The sequence below is a fragment of the Rhinopithecus bieti genome, unplaced genomic scaffold (genome assembly GCF_001698545.2).
Source record: "Rhinopithecus bieti isolate Rb0 unplaced genomic scaffold, ASM169854v2 scaffold_13747, whole genome shotgun sequence".
NCBI lineage: Eukaryota > Metazoa > Chordata > Mammalia > Primates > Cercopithecidae > Rhinopithecus > Rhinopithecus bieti.
Window position 1 is genome coordinate 445,085 of NW_016807729.1, and position 16,941 is coordinate 462,025.

At 41.2% G+C, this 16,941-nt stretch overlaps 1 protein-coding gene across 1 annotated transcript in view; it reads left to right on the forward strand.

The window, feature by feature from the left end:
- Positions 1 to 14,859, forward strand: part of KATNA1 (katanin catalytic subunit A1) — a 67,742-nt gene extending 52,883 nt beyond the window's left edge. The window contains exons 4-11 of the mRNA XM_017883646.1: positions 4,192 to 4,243; positions 4,929 to 5,050; positions 6,650 to 6,755; positions 8,267 to 8,425; positions 11,371 to 11,497; positions 12,069 to 12,203; positions 12,526 to 12,652; positions 14,500 to 14,859. Coding sequence (XP_017739135.1) covers positions 4,192 to 4,243; positions 4,929 to 5,050; positions 6,650 to 6,755; positions 8,267 to 8,425; positions 11,371 to 11,497; positions 12,069 to 12,203; positions 12,526 to 12,652; positions 14,500 to 14,698 — 1,027 coding nt within the window. The 3' untranslated portion in view covers positions 14,699 to 14,859. The remainder of the gene's footprint in view (positions 1 to 4,191; positions 4,244 to 4,928; positions 5,051 to 6,649; positions 6,756 to 8,266; positions 8,426 to 11,370; positions 11,498 to 12,068; positions 12,204 to 12,525; positions 12,653 to 14,499) is intronic.
- Positions 14,860 to 16,941: the final 2,082 nt, after the last annotated feature.

The window sequence follows — 16,941 nt, forward strand, 5'->3', positions numbered from 1 at the left end:
TGAGAGTGAGGGAAGCGGGTCTCAGGTCCTGGTCCGTCTGCGGCGTGGGAGCAGGAGGAGGTTCCTCAACCCTTAGAGGCCTGAGGAGGGGTCTCCTCCCGGGTCTTCGGCACCAACTGATTTGTTTTTCTAAAGACCACCAGAGCGGGCACAAAAGAACCAGCGACCAGGCAAGGGTAGGAGCAAAACTGCAAATTTATTTTGGTCACCTAAGGTGTGGGGGAGAGGTCTGTCGGCCTCCGGCAAAGAAGGCCGACAGAGTCCCCCGGTGGGGCTCTCGGGCGGGGTTCCTGATACAGTCCCGACATCCCGACAGGAGTGGGGCTGGGAAGTCCGCCTTTTTTTTTTTCCTTAAAAAATACTATGCCACTACTTCCTCTGGCTTGCTTTTCTGAGAAGAAATCTGCTTTCATCCAAAATTTTTTTCCCAATAAGCAAGGTGTTGATATTCTTTCATTGCTTTCAATTTTTTCTTTGTCTTTAGTTTTCAGAAATTAAAGTATAATGTGTGTTGGCATGGAGTCTTGGGGCCTTCTATTTGTTTCTGAGGCTATTTTTCTTCATAATGTTTCAAGTATATTCATAATTACTTGTTGAAGCATGTAAAAGGCTTTAAAATCTGTCAGGAAACTCTAACATCACTGTCATCTTGGTCTTGGCATCTGTTGATTGTCTCTTTTAGTTTGAGATCTTCATTGTTTTTGGTATGAGGAATTTTCTGTTGAAACCTGGACATTTTCATATTATATTACGAGACTCTAGATCTTATTTAAACCTGTTTAGCTGACTTTTCCTAACATTGCTCTGGCAGGGAGAATAGGGATGCCACCACTGCTGGATGGGGATGGAAGTTCAGGTTCTCCAGCCAGCCTCTTTCGGCACCTGCACAGGGGCAGAGGCCTTCTCATTACCCCTGAGCTGTGGTGGAAGTTCTCCACACGCTCTCCAGAGACACTGTGGTTGGGGAGTGGAAGTCCAGTTTCCCTCTATGATGCCCAGTGACTGTGGCGGGGAGGGGTGGGAGAGAGGAGAACATGCAGGAGCTCTTGTTCATTTCATTCTTGGGAATGAAAGTTTCAGCTTCTTATTTAGCCTCTGATTCTACCGTGGTGGGGGTTTGAGGTACTTCACTGTAGGCTTCCAGAGGGAGAAAGTGCTAGGCCTTCCACCCTGCCTTTGCTGCCCTGGGTGGGGCTGGGGCCACAAGTCTTTGGTGGTGCTTGACTGGAGTAGAGTGTTAATTGTCTAAAAGCTCTGTCTTGCTAGACTGCCCCTTTTTTGGTCCTTTGCCCAGAAAGAGCAAGCTTCTGTTGGGGCATTTTTGTTTGTTCAAATTGGTATATCCAGGTTGCCGGCTCTTCAGCCCCAAGTCTGGATATTTGAAAGAAAGAAAACCCAGGGAACTCACACCATGTTTGAGTTCCTTAGTGGCTCTGCTGGCTTCTTTGCACCTTTCAGAGTCCTCCTGTGTTTGTGGTATGTATAATACCCAAGGGTTTTAGCTCTACCTAGCAGAAGAAATGCTGAAAAGTATGTTCCATCTTCCTAGAAATGAGAACCCAGCTGTCATTTTTAATTAAGTCTTTTAATTGAGGGCAATGGGTTTTGTATTTATAATTTTGCCAACTTTTAAAAGAACTAGTTTTTTTTTCTTTTTGGAGATAGAGTCTCACTCTGTTACGCAGGCTGGAGTGCAGTGGCGTGATCTCGGCTCACTGTAACTTCTGCCTCCTGGGTTCAAGCAATTCTCCTGCCTCAGCCTCCTGAATAGCTGGGATTACAGGTGTGCGCCATCATGTCTGGCTAATTTTTGTGTTGTTAGTAGAGGCAGAGTTTTATCATGTTGGCCAGGCTGGTCTCGAACTACTGATCTAAGGTAATCTGCCTGCCTTGGCCTCCCAAAGTGCTGGGATTACAGGCGTGAGCCACCGAGCCCAACAAAAGAACTAGTTTTAAACCCAAGGACTTATATCCTGATTCATCCGTCTATCTGAAACTTCATTTTGAGCGTGAAAAAAGGAGTCTTGGTCCCTTTGAATCCCTCAACTGTTTTTTTCCACTTTCTACTAGTTACTCTTTTCACTTAGAACAAGTTATTGTTTGTTTTTTTTTTGAGATGGAGTCTTGTTCTGTCGCCCAGGCTGGAGTGCAGTAGTGCAATCTCAGCCCACTGTAACCTCCGCCTCCTGGGTTCAAGGGATTCTCCGGCCTCGGCCTCTTGAGTAGCTGGGACTACAGGCGTGTACCACTATGCCCAGCTAATTTTTTTGTATTTTTAGTAGAGAGGGGATTTCACTATGTTGGCCAGCCTGATCTCGAACTCCTGGCCTCAAGTGATCCACCCGCCTCAGCCTCTGTAAGTGTTAGAATTATAGGCATGAGCCACTGCACCTAGCCAGGAACAAATTATTAGATAGATGTATACCTAAAAGAAATTGTAGTACTTCAACTAATTAAATAAAATCCTATTAAATATGTCAGCATTTGAAATTCCACAGCTTCCTTTGGCTGGCCTATCACAACACTGTTTCTTTTTTCTGCCAACTTGAATTTGTTTTGCTTTGTCTGCGAACATTCCCTTAGTACTGTGTTCTGTGGGAGAAAAGAAAGAGAAAGAGAAAATGACTTATATTTGTATCTTCCCTGGCTTACGGCATGTTCCTGATAGTCAGGGACAGTGTCTTCTTTCTGTTCTCCATAGCTGCTAACACAGAACAGATACTTGTTAAATACCTGTAAATGAATAACAACTTTATAAATACTTTGAAGAAAAGATTATCTTCTCTTTTAAATGTTACACAGTTCTGGCCAGGTGTGGTGGCTCACACCTGTAATCCCAGCACTTTGAGAGGCTGAGGTGAGTGAATCACCTGAGGTCAGGAGTTCGAGATCAGCCTGGCCAACATGGTGAAACCTCATCTCTACTAAAAATATAAAAAGTTAGCCAGGTGTGGTGGCGCATGCCTGTAATCCCAGCTACTCGGAAGGCTGAGACAGGAGAATTGCTTGAACCTGGGAGGCAGAGGTTGCAGTGCAGTGAGCCAAGATCGTGCCACTGTACTCCAGCCTGGGCAACAAGGGCGAAACTTGGTCTCAAAAAAAAAAAGAAAAAGTTACACAGTTCCTTCCTTGAATCTTTTAATGTTAATATTGGAGGCTCAATACATACATTGTGAAACAGATGCTTATTTGGCCATCTAGGTTAACATTTTGAATATCATAAATGTTGGTTAAGTCTGGACATTAATAATGGCATTAGCACCAGTTGGCAAAGGAATCATCATGTTACGTGCAAAAAAAAATGTTATGGGAATTGGGTAACAATCTTAGTACGACAGAAGAAATGTTTATTTACCCTAATGCAGGGCTTCATAAATTTTCTTGGCCTTTAAAATTCATAAGTATCTTAATTTTTATATAGCATCTCTAGGCCAGGATACCCATCCACTTCTGAAAAATACTTATCCATTTATGAAGAAGCTAGGTTCAAACAGTTTGTGTTCTAGCAGTTTAACACCTACTGGGCCCTATTACACAGTTTCTCAAACTCTGCAGTCAGAATGGACATTCTACCCTCATTTCTCTTCCACATTGATTTTCTCTCTGTACATTTTATCACAGCAACTGTCCAAAACCCAGCTTCACAAAAATATGGCATTATTGAGGCTGGACGCGGTGGCTCACGCCTGTAATCCCAGCACTTTGGGAGGCCGAGGTGGGTGGATCACTTGAGGTCAGCAGTTCGAGACTAGCCTGGCCAACGTTCTGAAACCCCGTCTCTACTAAACATAATTAGCCAGGTGTGGTGGTGCACACCTGTCATCCTACTCAGAAGGCTGAGACAGGAGAATTGCTTGAACCCAGGAGGTGGAGGTTGCAGTGAGCCAAGATCACACCACTACACTCTAGCTTGGGCAACAGAGTGAGACTCTGTCTCATAAATAAATAAATAAGGCATTATTGAAGAGGATATAGCAGTCTTACATAGGAATTGTGAACTACCTCGAGCTATTAGTTCACACAATGTTCAACAGCTGTTGCTGTGTTTCTTTCATAAATTTAAAGTATCCCACAGTACCTTGCGAGTTTGCCATTGTGTTCTAGGTTTAGTTTAGGAACTGTGGCCCTAATGACTGTCATCACAGAGGGTGAGAGGAATCCCATGTAAGGACTGAGATGTGTCTTTTGGAGGGTAGTGGGAATAATGAAAAGGGATATTTTTAGGAGCATTGACGAGGGCCAAGTAGGTGTTTAAAGATTGAGCCATAGTCTTGGCTAAATAAGCCATCTATCTTTAATCTGATCTCCTCTAAAGGACTGAAATACATTTTGTGTATATCTGATATTCGCTTGCGACCACATTTATCTCAGTATTAATTTTTTTATGCTAGCCAGTTCATATGCGTGGTCATTTTTATTTTCCTTTGATACTTTTGATACATCAAACCAATGTTGATATAGAAGGATGACTTAGAGTCTTTGATCCTATCCTTGTTATTGTACTATTGCACTATTGTGTTAGCTTTTTTTTTTTTTGGAGACAGAGTCTCGCTCTGTCACCCAGACTGGAGTACAGTGGCACGATCTTGGCTCACTGCAAGCTCCGCCTCCTGGGTTCACGCCATTCTCCTGCCTCAGCCTCCCGAGTAGCTGGGACTACAGGTGCCCGCTACGACGCCCAGCTAATTTTTTGTATTTTTAGTAGAGACGGGGTTTCACCATGTTAACTAGGATGGTCTCGATTTCCTGACCTCGTGATCCACCTGCCTCGGCCTCCCAAAGTACTGGGATTACAGGCATGAGCCACCACGCCCAGCCAAATGATGTATTAGCTTTTTAAAGGATGTCACTTGAGTCCAATCTGTGTTTCTGACTCACAGAAACAAAATAAATGAATCAAAAGCTCTTGTTTTTTTCTCTTGATGTAGAACAAATCACCTGCCGCAGTAACAGAACCAGAGACAAATAAATTTGACAGTACCGGATATGATAAAGACTTAGTAGAAGCTTTGGAAAGAGATATAATTTCCCAGAATCCCAATGTTCGATGGTAAGTCATATCACAACCAAATAACTGGGTGCTGATGTTGCTTTTCGAAATGGAAAATGGAGAATGTACTGAAGAGCAGAACTTGAGGACAGACTCGGAGTATGTGCAGCATGAGCATAATTTCCCTGCATTCAGCCTGTTTCAATTTTTGTCTGAGAGTCTGAGGTTTTTGTTTTTTAGAGACAGGTTCTCACTCTGTTGCCCAGGCTGGAGGACAGTGGCTCGATCATAGCTCACTGCAGGCTCAAACTCCCAGGCTCAAGTGGTCCTCCTGCCACAGCCTTCCAAGTAGCTGGGACCACAGGTGCACACTACCATATCTAGCTAATTTTTTAAAGTGTTTTGTAGAGATGGAGTCTTGATCAGGCTGGTCTTGAACTCCTGGGTTCAAGTGATCCTCCTGCCTCAGCCTCACAAAGTGCTAGGATTACAGTCACGAGCCATTGCACCTGGCCAAGGCAATGATTTGTATGTATGTGTGTTGCTTATTATCTATAGCATCCTAGAAATGTTGCTTTTCTTTTAGAGCAGTGGTTCTCAACTTTATTAATATTACATGTAATCAAAGATCTGTAATGTATTACAGTGAGTTAAAGTTAACTTTTCCACAAAGTTAGGTATATTATATTTCTGTTAAAACCTTAATGATTATTAGGTATGGGTTTGAATTATATTAAAAAATATTGGGGGCCAGGCGTGGTGGCTCACACCTGTAATCCCAGCACTTTGGGAGGCCAAGGCGGGCAGATCACATGGTCAGGAGATCGAGACCATCCTGGCTAACACGGTGAAACCCCGTCTCTACTTAAAAAAAGAAAAAAAAAAAAAAATTAGCCGGGCATGCAGTGGGCCGAGACGGTGTGGTGCCACTGCACTTCAGCATGGACGTTAGAGTGAGACTCTGTCTCAAAAAAAAAAAAAAAAAAAAAAATTGGGGACATTAATATTTTATACAATGAAACGTTTGTTGTTGTTTCAACAGAAATTGCCACATGTAGCAGTAGTAGTAGGTATTCTAGTGGTTGGAGATGACTTCATAGCAATCTCTATGATACTCTTTAACGTTGGCATCTACCTCTTAATGAGCTGGAGGCAAAGCAGCTATGCTGTAGCGTGTCTCTGCTTTATACCCTTTTTATTCTTTATGCTTTTTTTTAATTAAAAAAATGGGCTTATTGTTTCTAAATCATGGAGGTTATGGAAGGAGGACCATAAAAGCAGGAGTTTAAAATGAGATGACACATAACCCTGAAGAGTGTGCCTGTAGACTATGTTCTCATGATCCAGGCTAAAAACTGTCAACTGCCAAGAACTGAAGAAAACATTGTGCTCTCTATATATCTGCTGGTTGACATGGTGGGCCTCATTGCAGTGTTAGTCCACCCGTGCTCTGAGAGAGGCTCACCATTCTGTCAGCAGCGCATATATCTGCTGGTTGACATGGTGGGCCTCATCACAGTGCATTAGTTCACCTGGGCTCAGAGAGAGGCTTACCATTCTGTCAGCAGCGCAACATCCTGTGCTTCCAGTGGTTCTCACGAGTGACTCCATAGGCATGTATCATCTAAGGGGTTGTTAATAAAATGTCCTCTCTTTCAGGGATGATATCGCTGATTTAGTAGAAGCGAAAAAGTTGCTTAAGGAAGCCGTAGTGTTACCAATGTGGATGCCTGAATTCTTTAAGGGCATTAGAAGACCATGGAAAGTAAGTTTATTACTGTGATGGCATTGTCAAAGTAAATGGCAGCATGTTGATATAGACAGCCAATATTTATCTATATTGGGAAAAGTGGAGGGAGAAAGTAGAGTAAGGAAATTTTTTAATTAAAAGGTATATGTTGTGCTGCTGAGAATTTTGTTAAACCGTAAGCTATTGCAAGATTTCTAGAATAAGAAATACATACAATGTGATCTTTGGAAAGTGGAATACACAGCATTAAAATTTAGAATTTGGCTGGGCGCGGTGGCTCACGCCTGTAATCCCAGCACTTTAGAAGGCCGAGGCGGGCGGATCACCTGAGGTCAGGAGTTTGAGACCAGCCTGACCAACATGGAGAAACCCTGTCTCTACTAAAAATACAAAATTAGCTGGGCATGGTGACGCGTGCCTGTAATCCCAGCTACTCGGGAGGCTGAGGCAGGAGAATTGCCTCGAACCTGGGAGGGTTGAGGTTGCAGTGAGCCAGATCCACGCCATTGTACTCCAGCCTGGGCAAACAAGAGCCAAAACTCTGTCTCAAAAAAAAAAAAAAAAAAAAAAAAAAATTAGAATTCACCCCATTTAGAATGAGCTTGTATTTGCAAATATGACCTAGTCAGCTAGTGCAGAAATGCTTATTATGTCATGTTGCATGATTGTAACCTGTATTTTGGGGATTGTTCTCAATAAATTAATGGGAAATACCTGCATGTGATAAATACTTTTTAAAGTCATGGGCTTATCTAAAAAAAGACCATCAAAAAAGCCTTTCTTGGATTTGGAAGACACACTAATAGGTAACTCTGCATGTATGAATAGTTGTAAAAATTCTTTATACATTAAGTGATAAGCAAGATACAAAATGATAGACATACTTTGAATAAATTATATATATATATATTTTGTTTGTTTTGAGTCGGAGTCTTGTTCTGTCGCCAGGCTGGAGTTCAGTGCGATCTTGGCTCACTGCAACCTCCGCCTTCCAGGTTGAAGTGATTCCCCTGCCTCAGCCTCCCGAGTAGCTGGGATTACAGGCACGTACCACCACGCCCAGCTAACTTTTTTTGTATTTTTAGTAGAGTCGGGGTTTCACGTGTTGGCCAGGATGGTCCCGATCTCCTGACTTCGTGATCTGCCTGCCTCGGCCTCTCAAAGTGCTGGGATTACAGGCATGAGCCACTGCGCCTGGCCGAATAAGTTATATTTTTAAAAAACCTAATTTGAGCAAAAGGACAATCAGGATATAAATTTAGATGCTAATGGTACCTCTGTTAGGGTGTTGATATTATAAACTACTTTTCTCATCTTTGAGTTCCAAATTTTAATAATGTGGTTATCTTCTTTTTTAATGGGAAGAGTAAATTTGTGACAAAGTATTCTTCTGTTTATCTGTTTGTCTTTTATTTGTCTTGATATTATATATAAGTTGGTTGAAATTTCCTACTTAGTAATGACATTTTTATGAATTAGAACAATGGCAGATAAATCCTCTGCTTAGGCTATTATATTCACAACAGGGAGTACTGATGGTCGGCCCACCTGGCACAGGGAAGACGCTCCTTGCTAAAGCAGTAGCTACAGAATGCAAGACAACATTCTTCAATGTCTCTTCATCAACTCTGACTTCCAAATACAGAGGAGAATCTGAGAAGCTTGTTCGTCTTCTGTTTGAAATGGTGAATGTTTGAGACAGCTCTAATGATTCCTTCTCTCTCTAAAAGGGGAGAGAGAGAGCTGTAACTATCTCCAGTGTATGGAATAGTTAGGCAGGATGCCATTTTGCCCAGAGTATGATTTGGTGTCCTTAAAGCTAGCTTTCTTTACAAACATGAATAATTAAGAGTTTCTCTTTGTCTCTTTTTCTCCAGATGTAGATCCAAATCTACCAGTTTTGGGGCATGCTCACATTATGGGATCTGCATTACTAGTCTTCTGTAGGAATCTGAAATTACTGTGTTTTTTAAATCAATAAGTTTAGTTATAATATGATAACCACAGTATTGTAACAATGATGCCAAAAGGTGAGGATCGTTAAGTTATTGTGGAACTTAGGTTACTTCCAATCTATTAACTATATCAAATGCCTTCATTTTAATGACCTAATCTTTGGATTAGGTTCTTTCTTCCACCAATACAAATCAGAGTACCAAGAGAAGAAATGTAATTCAACAAGTTCTGGTAGAGTGTTTAGATTGAATTCCACAGCCTTTTAAACTTCAGACTTTGTTAAGCTTCAGTGATTACTTCTTGCCTCTAAGAGACAGAGTAGTTTTATGTAATTAGGATAGAGTTATGCTATTAGTGACAAAGATGTTAATTTTTATTATTCTGAAATGGGTTCTCACTCTTGCCTAGGCTGGTATGCAGGAGCATAATCACAACTCGCTGCAGCCGTGACCTCCCAGGCTCAAGTGATCCTCCCGTCTAAGCGTCCCAAGTAGCTGGGATGATGGACATGAGCTACCACACTCAGCTAATTTTTTTTTTTTTTTTACAGATGGGTCTTGTTTTGTTGCCCAGGCTGATCTTAAACTCCTGGCTTCAAGTGATCCTCTTGCTTCAGACTCCCAAAGTGCTGGATTTACAGGCAGGGGTCACCAATCCTGGTCAAGACATGAATTCTATTCTTTTAAACGGGGTCTCATTCTGTCACCTAGGCTGGAGTGCAGTGTTGCAATCTCGGCTCACAGCAGCCTTCACCTCCTAGCCTCAAACGATCCTCCCACCTTAGCCTCCTGAGTAGCTGGGACTACAGATGTGCACTACCATGCCTGGCTAATTTTTGTATTTTTAGTAGAGATGAGGTTTTGCCATGTTGCCCAGGCTAGTCTTGAACTCCTGACCTCAGGTGATCTGCCCTCTTGGCCTCCCAAAGTGCTAGGATTACAGGTATGAGCCACTGCACCTGGCCTTTTTTGATTTTTTTGTAGAGATGAAGTCTCACTATGTTGCCCAGGCTACATAGTTCCAGCAAAAGTCCAATGATTAATATTTGGCCTGTTTTGAGTTTCATATCTATGCCTAAACTCCTTGTTTTTGGTCAGAGAATTGGAGTGCTCTGACTGGCCAGGCCTGAATAAAACCCCTGGAGCTCCAAGTAGAGTTAGCCTCCTTTGAAGTAGTGGAATAGGAATGAAAGAGGGGCCAGGCATGGTGGCTCACTCACGCCTGTAATCCCAGCACTTTGGGAGGTCGAGGCTGGCAGATCACTTGAGGTCAGGAGTTCGAGACCAGCCTGGCCAATATGATGAACCCGTCTCTACTAAAAATACAAAAATTAGCCGGGTATGGTGGTATGCACCTGTAATCCCAGCTACTTGGGAGGCTGAGGCAGGAGAATCGCTTGAACCTGGGTGGCAGAGGTTGCAGTGAGCCGAGATCGTGGTGTTGCACTCCAGACTGGGAGACACAGCAAGACTCCTGTCTCAAAAGAAGAAAGAAAGAAAGAAAAGGAAGGAAGGAAGAAAGGAAAGGAAGTAAAGGAAGGATGATTTGCAAATGAAAAAGAGGCTTCTTTTACCAGATGTGTGCTGTGCAGGGAGAACCAATTGGTGTCCTCTACAGTACCTTCCTGGGCCAGCTAAACCCAGGACACGTAGCCTTTACTTGAAGTCAGATCATTCTACATACCCTCAGTATGTGGGAAGAATCAGTCTAGTCACTTTTGCTTGGTGTGGCAACAGATCGAAATTTAATTTGTGTTGTTGTAGGTTCTTTTGATAGATGGTTCCTAACTAAAATTTGAGAATTTTGTTGGATGTTTTAATGATGATTAAGTTCACTCTTTCCCTCTCCATTTCTTGAAAAGTACAAAATATTTTACATAGAAACCCAAGTATTGACTCTTCTTTAAAGATGAAATTATGCTGCTAGGTACAGTGGGTCATGTCTGTAATCCTAGCATTTTGGGAGGCCGACGCAGGAAGATCGCTTAAGTCTAGGAGTTTGAGACCAGCCTGGGCAACATAATAAGACACCATCTCTACCAAAAAATATAAAAATAAGCCTGGTGTGGTGGCACACACCTGTAGTCCTAGCTGCTCGAGAGGTTGAGGTGAGAGGATTGCTTAAGCCCAGGAGCTCAAAGTTGAAGTGAGCTAAAATCTTATCACTGCACCCCAGCCTGGAGAAAAATAAATAAAAAACGGTTGCATTAGAAGCCATACTTTAGCTGTTCTAATTCTATCCCATCTCCCCAATATTAGTGTGAAAGGTGCACAGTGTGGCAGGCTCGTTAGCTGTTTTGTTGTTTTCTTTCTTTCCTCGTTTTGGAGACAGGTTCTCACTCTGTCACCCAGTGGTGTGGTGTGATCATAGCTCACTGCAGCCTTGAACTCCTGGCCTCAAGGGATCCTCTCACCTATTCCCCTGAGTAGCTGGGACTCGGGCACATGTAACCACACTCAACTAATATTTTAATTTTCTGTAGAGATGGAGTCTTGCTATGTTGCCCAGGCTGGTCTCAAACTCGGGCTCAAGCCATCCTCCTGCCTCACCCTCCCAGTGTTGGGATTACAAGTGTGAGCCACTGCCCCCAGCCTCCCTCAGCTGTTTTCTGATTGCTAACCTGTGGATTATTTTAAAATGAAATAGCTTGGTATTGCATGGTTTTTTCCTTTAGGCTCGATTTTATTCTCCAGCCACCATATTTATTGATGAGATAGACTCCATATGTAGTCGCCGAGGGACTTCTGAAGAACATGAAGCAAGCAGAAGGGTGAAAGCGGAGCTGCTGGTTCAAATGGATGGTATCTATGTGTTTAGCATGAGTTGACCAGGGATGGGAGGTTGTTAGGTATGGCGTCTCCAGCTCCAGTCGGTCAAACTTTACTCATACTGCTAACCCGAGGCTTTTAATAGGTATTCATAACCTCAGATGGACTAGAGGGGGTGGCAAGTAGTTCCTGATAGTGATAGTAATAGATCTGGTACACTGACAGTGGTGACAAGTCAGAATTAATGGCCACCCACAGGGCACCCTTTTGGTATATACAACTATCTTACTTTAGCTATGAAACTGAAATAAATAAATGCAGATAAATTGGCCTTTTTGTATGCTTTGAAAAAGATTTAAAATTGTTATGTAGTTGAGCTGATCTGGCTTTCGATTAAATCTATTTTGAGTCATATATTTGCTTACTACAGAACTCATTTTCTTTGGATTACAAATTCACATATGTACCAGTTAAGTCTTAAGGAGGCTTGAAGACTATGCTTCCTTGTATTGTACTAAATATCTGATGATCTTTAAATAGCTGAGCTTTATTTGGTATAATCCAACTTAGTATCTTTTTCACTCTCTCCTTACCCTTATTTTAGGTGTTGGAGGTGCTTCTGAAAATGATGACCCTTCCAAAATGGTTATGGTTCTGGCAGCTACTAATTTTCCCTGGGATATAGATGAGGCTTTAAGACGACGCCTTGAGAAACGAATCTATATTCCTTTGCCATCAGGTATCTTCTTTTCAATCTTGTCAGAAAGCCTGTTAACTTTCAGGTAGTTTTGTTTAGAGAATTTAAAATTTGGTATTAACTAACTTTCCCGAAGAGATACATGAGGAATATTTTCCCTTACAGTACTAGTTAGGCTAAATGCCTTAATACTAAATAGTAAGGAATTAAAAAGTAAAGAATGGCTCTTGAATTAAGCAAATGATCTCTTCTTAGAAATCCAATTCTTACTGGAAAACAACATCTCACACAAAGAAGATTTGAGACAACAGTATACTATGTTTATGCTGCAGGCTTACATTTTAAAATTTGTTTCTACCATTAGCAAAAGGCAGGGAGGAGCTATTACGAATAAGTCTACGTGAGCTGGAATTGGCTGATGATGTTGACCTTGCAAGTATAGCAGAAAACATGGAAGGTTATTCAGGTGCGGACATTACCAACGTGTGCAGGTATGGATTATCACAGAAGCATAGGTTTTTGTAGGCATAAACTTCTAATATGAAGTTTCTTGGTTTTGTTTTTTGAGACCAAGTCTTGCTCTGTCACCCAGACTGGGGAGTAGAGGCGCATTCACAGCTCACTGCAGCCTGAAACTCCTGGGCTCAAGTGATCCTCTGATGTGAAGTTCTTATGCTGAATTAAGATAGATCAGTATCTTGGTGGTGGCTCACGCCTGTAATCTCAGCACTTTGGGAGGCCAAGTGGGAGATCACTTGAGCCCAGGAGTTCCAGGAGTTTGACTGGCCTGGGCAACATAGCAAAACCTCATCTCCATGAAACAATTTTAAAAATTAGCTGGGCATGGTGGTGCCCACTTGTGGTTCCCACCTGCTCCGGAAGCTGAGGCAGGAAGATCACTTGAGCCCAGGAGGTTGAGGCTGCAGTAAGCCATGATTGTGCCACTGCACCCCAGCCTGGGTGACAGAGCAAGACCCTGTGTCAAAAAAAAAAGATGAATAAAGACTCACATTCCAGTTTTTTGTTTTGTTTGGTTTTGTTTTGTTTTTTGAGACAGACTCTCGCTCTGTCACCCAGGCTGGAGTGCAGTGGTCTGATCTCAGCTCACTGCAACCTCTGCCTCCTGGGTTCAAGTGATTCTTGTGCCTCAGCCTCCTGAGTAGCTGGGATTACAGGTGTGTGTCACCACACCCAGCTAATTTTTGTATTTTTAGTAGAGATGGGGTTTCACCATGTTGGACAGGCTAGTCTCAACTCCTGACCTCAAGTAATCCGCCTGCCTCAGCCTCCCAAAGTGCTGAGATTACAGGCGTGAGCCCCTGTGCCCAGCCCCCCATACATTTTGTAGACAGGGTCACAAATTCTGGTTTTGTTGGTGTTAGCAGGTACTGGTAAGATATCTGGGTATCTTTCATGTCAGTGAAGAGTCTACAGTTCATTTGAAAGCTACAAGTTCAAGAACCTAATGTTAGGATAAATTGTGTAACATAGAACATCAATAATTGTCTTGGATTAAAAAAATTGTTGGTGCCTTTGTTCACTATATTATAAAATAGGAAATGATTGTGAAAGATATTGACTTGCCATATGCACAGAGTACAGTCTCATTCTCAGTGAACTTATCCTAAATGTGATAGAATAGCAGTAAAAAGAAAAAAAGACTGTCTTTAATCCAGCTGGTTCAAGTCAGTTTTGTCCTAATCTAACTATTAGTAGAGGTACTTAATTACCCAGGGGCTTGACTGCGCTCATTTCCTCCTCTCTAAAGTGAGCATCCCACACAGGGTTCTGAGGATTAAAACTAAGGTGAATACATCAATCAGCTATATTGCTATCCCTTTGCATAAATGGTGGCTGCTATTAAGGATAAAACTTGGTAAAAGGAAAGAGCTATTTGAATCTGAAGTTGTTTTTGTTTTTTTTTTAACACAAATAGAGGAGAAAAGGAGAAACCACTGAACTTACCTAGCTTTTCCTCTACATGGAGAAAATATTTAATTTTCTTAACAGGTTCTCTTCTGACTCTGTGATGCTTATTCTTCATTTTATTGAATAGTTATAATGAAATTCAAATTGCTAGCTTTAATACCCCTTTTGCTTTTTCTGGGGCTTTATATTCAGTATTAATTATTTAAATTAGCATCCTATTTCATTACAGATTTAACTGCTTAAAAAACACAACAGGCTTTGTATTCCAATAAGCTTCTCTACAATACTACATATATATAATTAGAGAAGGCTACAACAGATCGATTGAAAATGTTTCTATTAACAGGTTTTCATTTAACCAAAGTAACACTTTGTCTGTTGTTGTTGTTGTTTTTAACTTAAAACCTAGGGATGCGTCCTTGATGGCAATGAGAAGGCGCATTGAAGGTTTGACTCCAGAGGAAATCCGAAATCTGTCCAAAGAAGAAATGCACATGCCTACAACTATGGAGGATTTCGAGATGGCTTTAAAAAAGGTTTCTAAGTCAGTGTCTGCTGCAGACATTGAAAGATATGAGAAATGGATATTTGAGTTTGGATCATGCTAAATTCTCACATGTGAATTGTGAGAAATGTGCCTTAAGTGTTTGAATATTAAATGTAGTAATTCATTGCACTGAGTGCTATATTTTTTTTAACTTTCATAATGGTAAGATTTTTTTTTAAACCTGTATGATTCTGAATAAAGGCAGTATTTTTAAGCTGAAAATTTGTTTTACTTTAGCATTACTAGATTTCTATTTCACTGACCACAAATGTTACAACACAAATGTTACTTAGCTTGGAAAGCTGTCTTTTCTTTTTTTTCTTTGCTTTTTCTATTTTTTTCAAGACTGTGTTTCTTCCAACTGAACTGGCCATTCATATTGGGATTAGCCAACAGACCATAAGAAAGACATCAATCTTGGCTCTTGTTTGAAACCAACAGCTACAATGGCAAACCACCACCTGTCTTGATTCAGGGCCTAGGAAAGCTGTCTTTATACGCACTTCTAACTTGGCATCTTCTCTCCCACTGTTTGCTGCTGTCACTCCTTATAGGGAGGAAAAAATTGGCTCTAGCTCCAGTTAAACTTTACCCATTGCCTCTGGGTGCCAGTGGATAACTGAAAATCCTGGAACATTTTTACACAGTAGCTAATTAAAGCATGAGCCAAGCCCATAACACCTGGTGTTATGGTAGCTTCCCTTCACTTCCTGGAGAGTTTTAAAGACACATTTTACTTTGCATTTTAAAAAGAAAAAATAAAAGTCTTACTTGACTTTGATTTTGCCTCATAAAAGGCTGCACTATAGGCAAATAGGCATTTCTAAACCTGTGCTGCTCATAGTACTCTAATCACTCATTAACTCATGCATACTAAACATAGCTAAAGTAATATTTAATGGTATAATAAGTGAAATGAAAGTTAATGGTATAAAATTTAGGTAAGATTTCCATGTGTGACTACTGAGAAAAAAATAATTTACCATGTTATCACAACCATAGAAAACAGAGCCTCAGGAGATTGCGGACCTTGCTATGGTCCCAAGTCTTATTGAGAAAGAAAGAAGCCCGGATAGGGATCTGCTGACTGCAAAGTCTACACTCTCCAATAGACCATGTAGCCTCCTAAAGTTTTTTTCTTCACTAGAATCTGTAAGCTTATGCTTAATAGATAAAATAAGACCATGTCATCATTTGGAGTTAGAACTGGTGCTTTCTAATAACTTACGGAATGAGAAAGGGTGTAAAGAAAAAGTGTTACTAGCTGGTTAACTCTAGGATCAAATTATAAGTTGCAGGCTATTTTTTTTTTCAGCAGTATTCCATGCAATGTAACAATTAAAGTCTGGCAAAATGAAACATCACTCCTTCATTCTACTTCTTGTCATCCTCTCCACCCCCACCACACACATACCTGTTTGGGCTAAATATAAAGTGGTCTCAAAAAAACCAACCATGGCCGGGCATGGTGGCTCACGCCTGTAATTCCAGCACTTTGGGAGGCCTAGGTGGGTGGATTACCTGCGGTCAGGAGATTGAGACCAGCCTGGTCAACATGGTGACACCCCATCTCTACTAAAAATACAAAAATTAGCCGGGCATGGTGGTGGGAGTCTGTAATCCCAGCTACTCAGGAGGCTGAGGCAGAATTGCTTGAACCTGGGAGGCGGAGGTTGCAGTGAGCTGAGATCACATCATTGCACTCCAGCCTGGGCAATGAGAGTGAAACTCCATCTCAAAAAAAAACAACCATTACTTTCTTGGATAATGTTTTCAGAATGATGGGTTGCAGTAAAAATATTTTTTAATGAAACAATAGAAACTATCAGTCACATAGAGATGAGTTATATGTACTCACATTGTAAAATATTAGCATGTCAATATGAGTGATGGTTTAAAAAGGTAATAAAACACTTTTAGGGTAAACAGCACTGTATCTAGAACCACAAGACCAAGGGCACAGTCTAACTCATGATATCAATGGACTCATTCAATTTGAGCCATGCTTTCAGCCAGTGTAAATGAAAGTATACCTACTCCTGCATCTCGGTCATTCTTACCTGGGCAAAGGTTTTATATCAGTGTAACCAAAATGGCTATACTTTTTTCCTCAAAAAAAAAAAAAAAAGTTTATTTTGGAGTGAGAACATGTCATACTACTTTTAAATCTTGGCACATTCAAGGTAAGTAGTCTTGGTACAGGATACAGTCAAATCATGATACACTTCAGTGATTTTATACTGAGTCACACACTTCATATAAAGGCACACTACTAAATAAAAAAATAAGTGTTAAGTTCTTCAG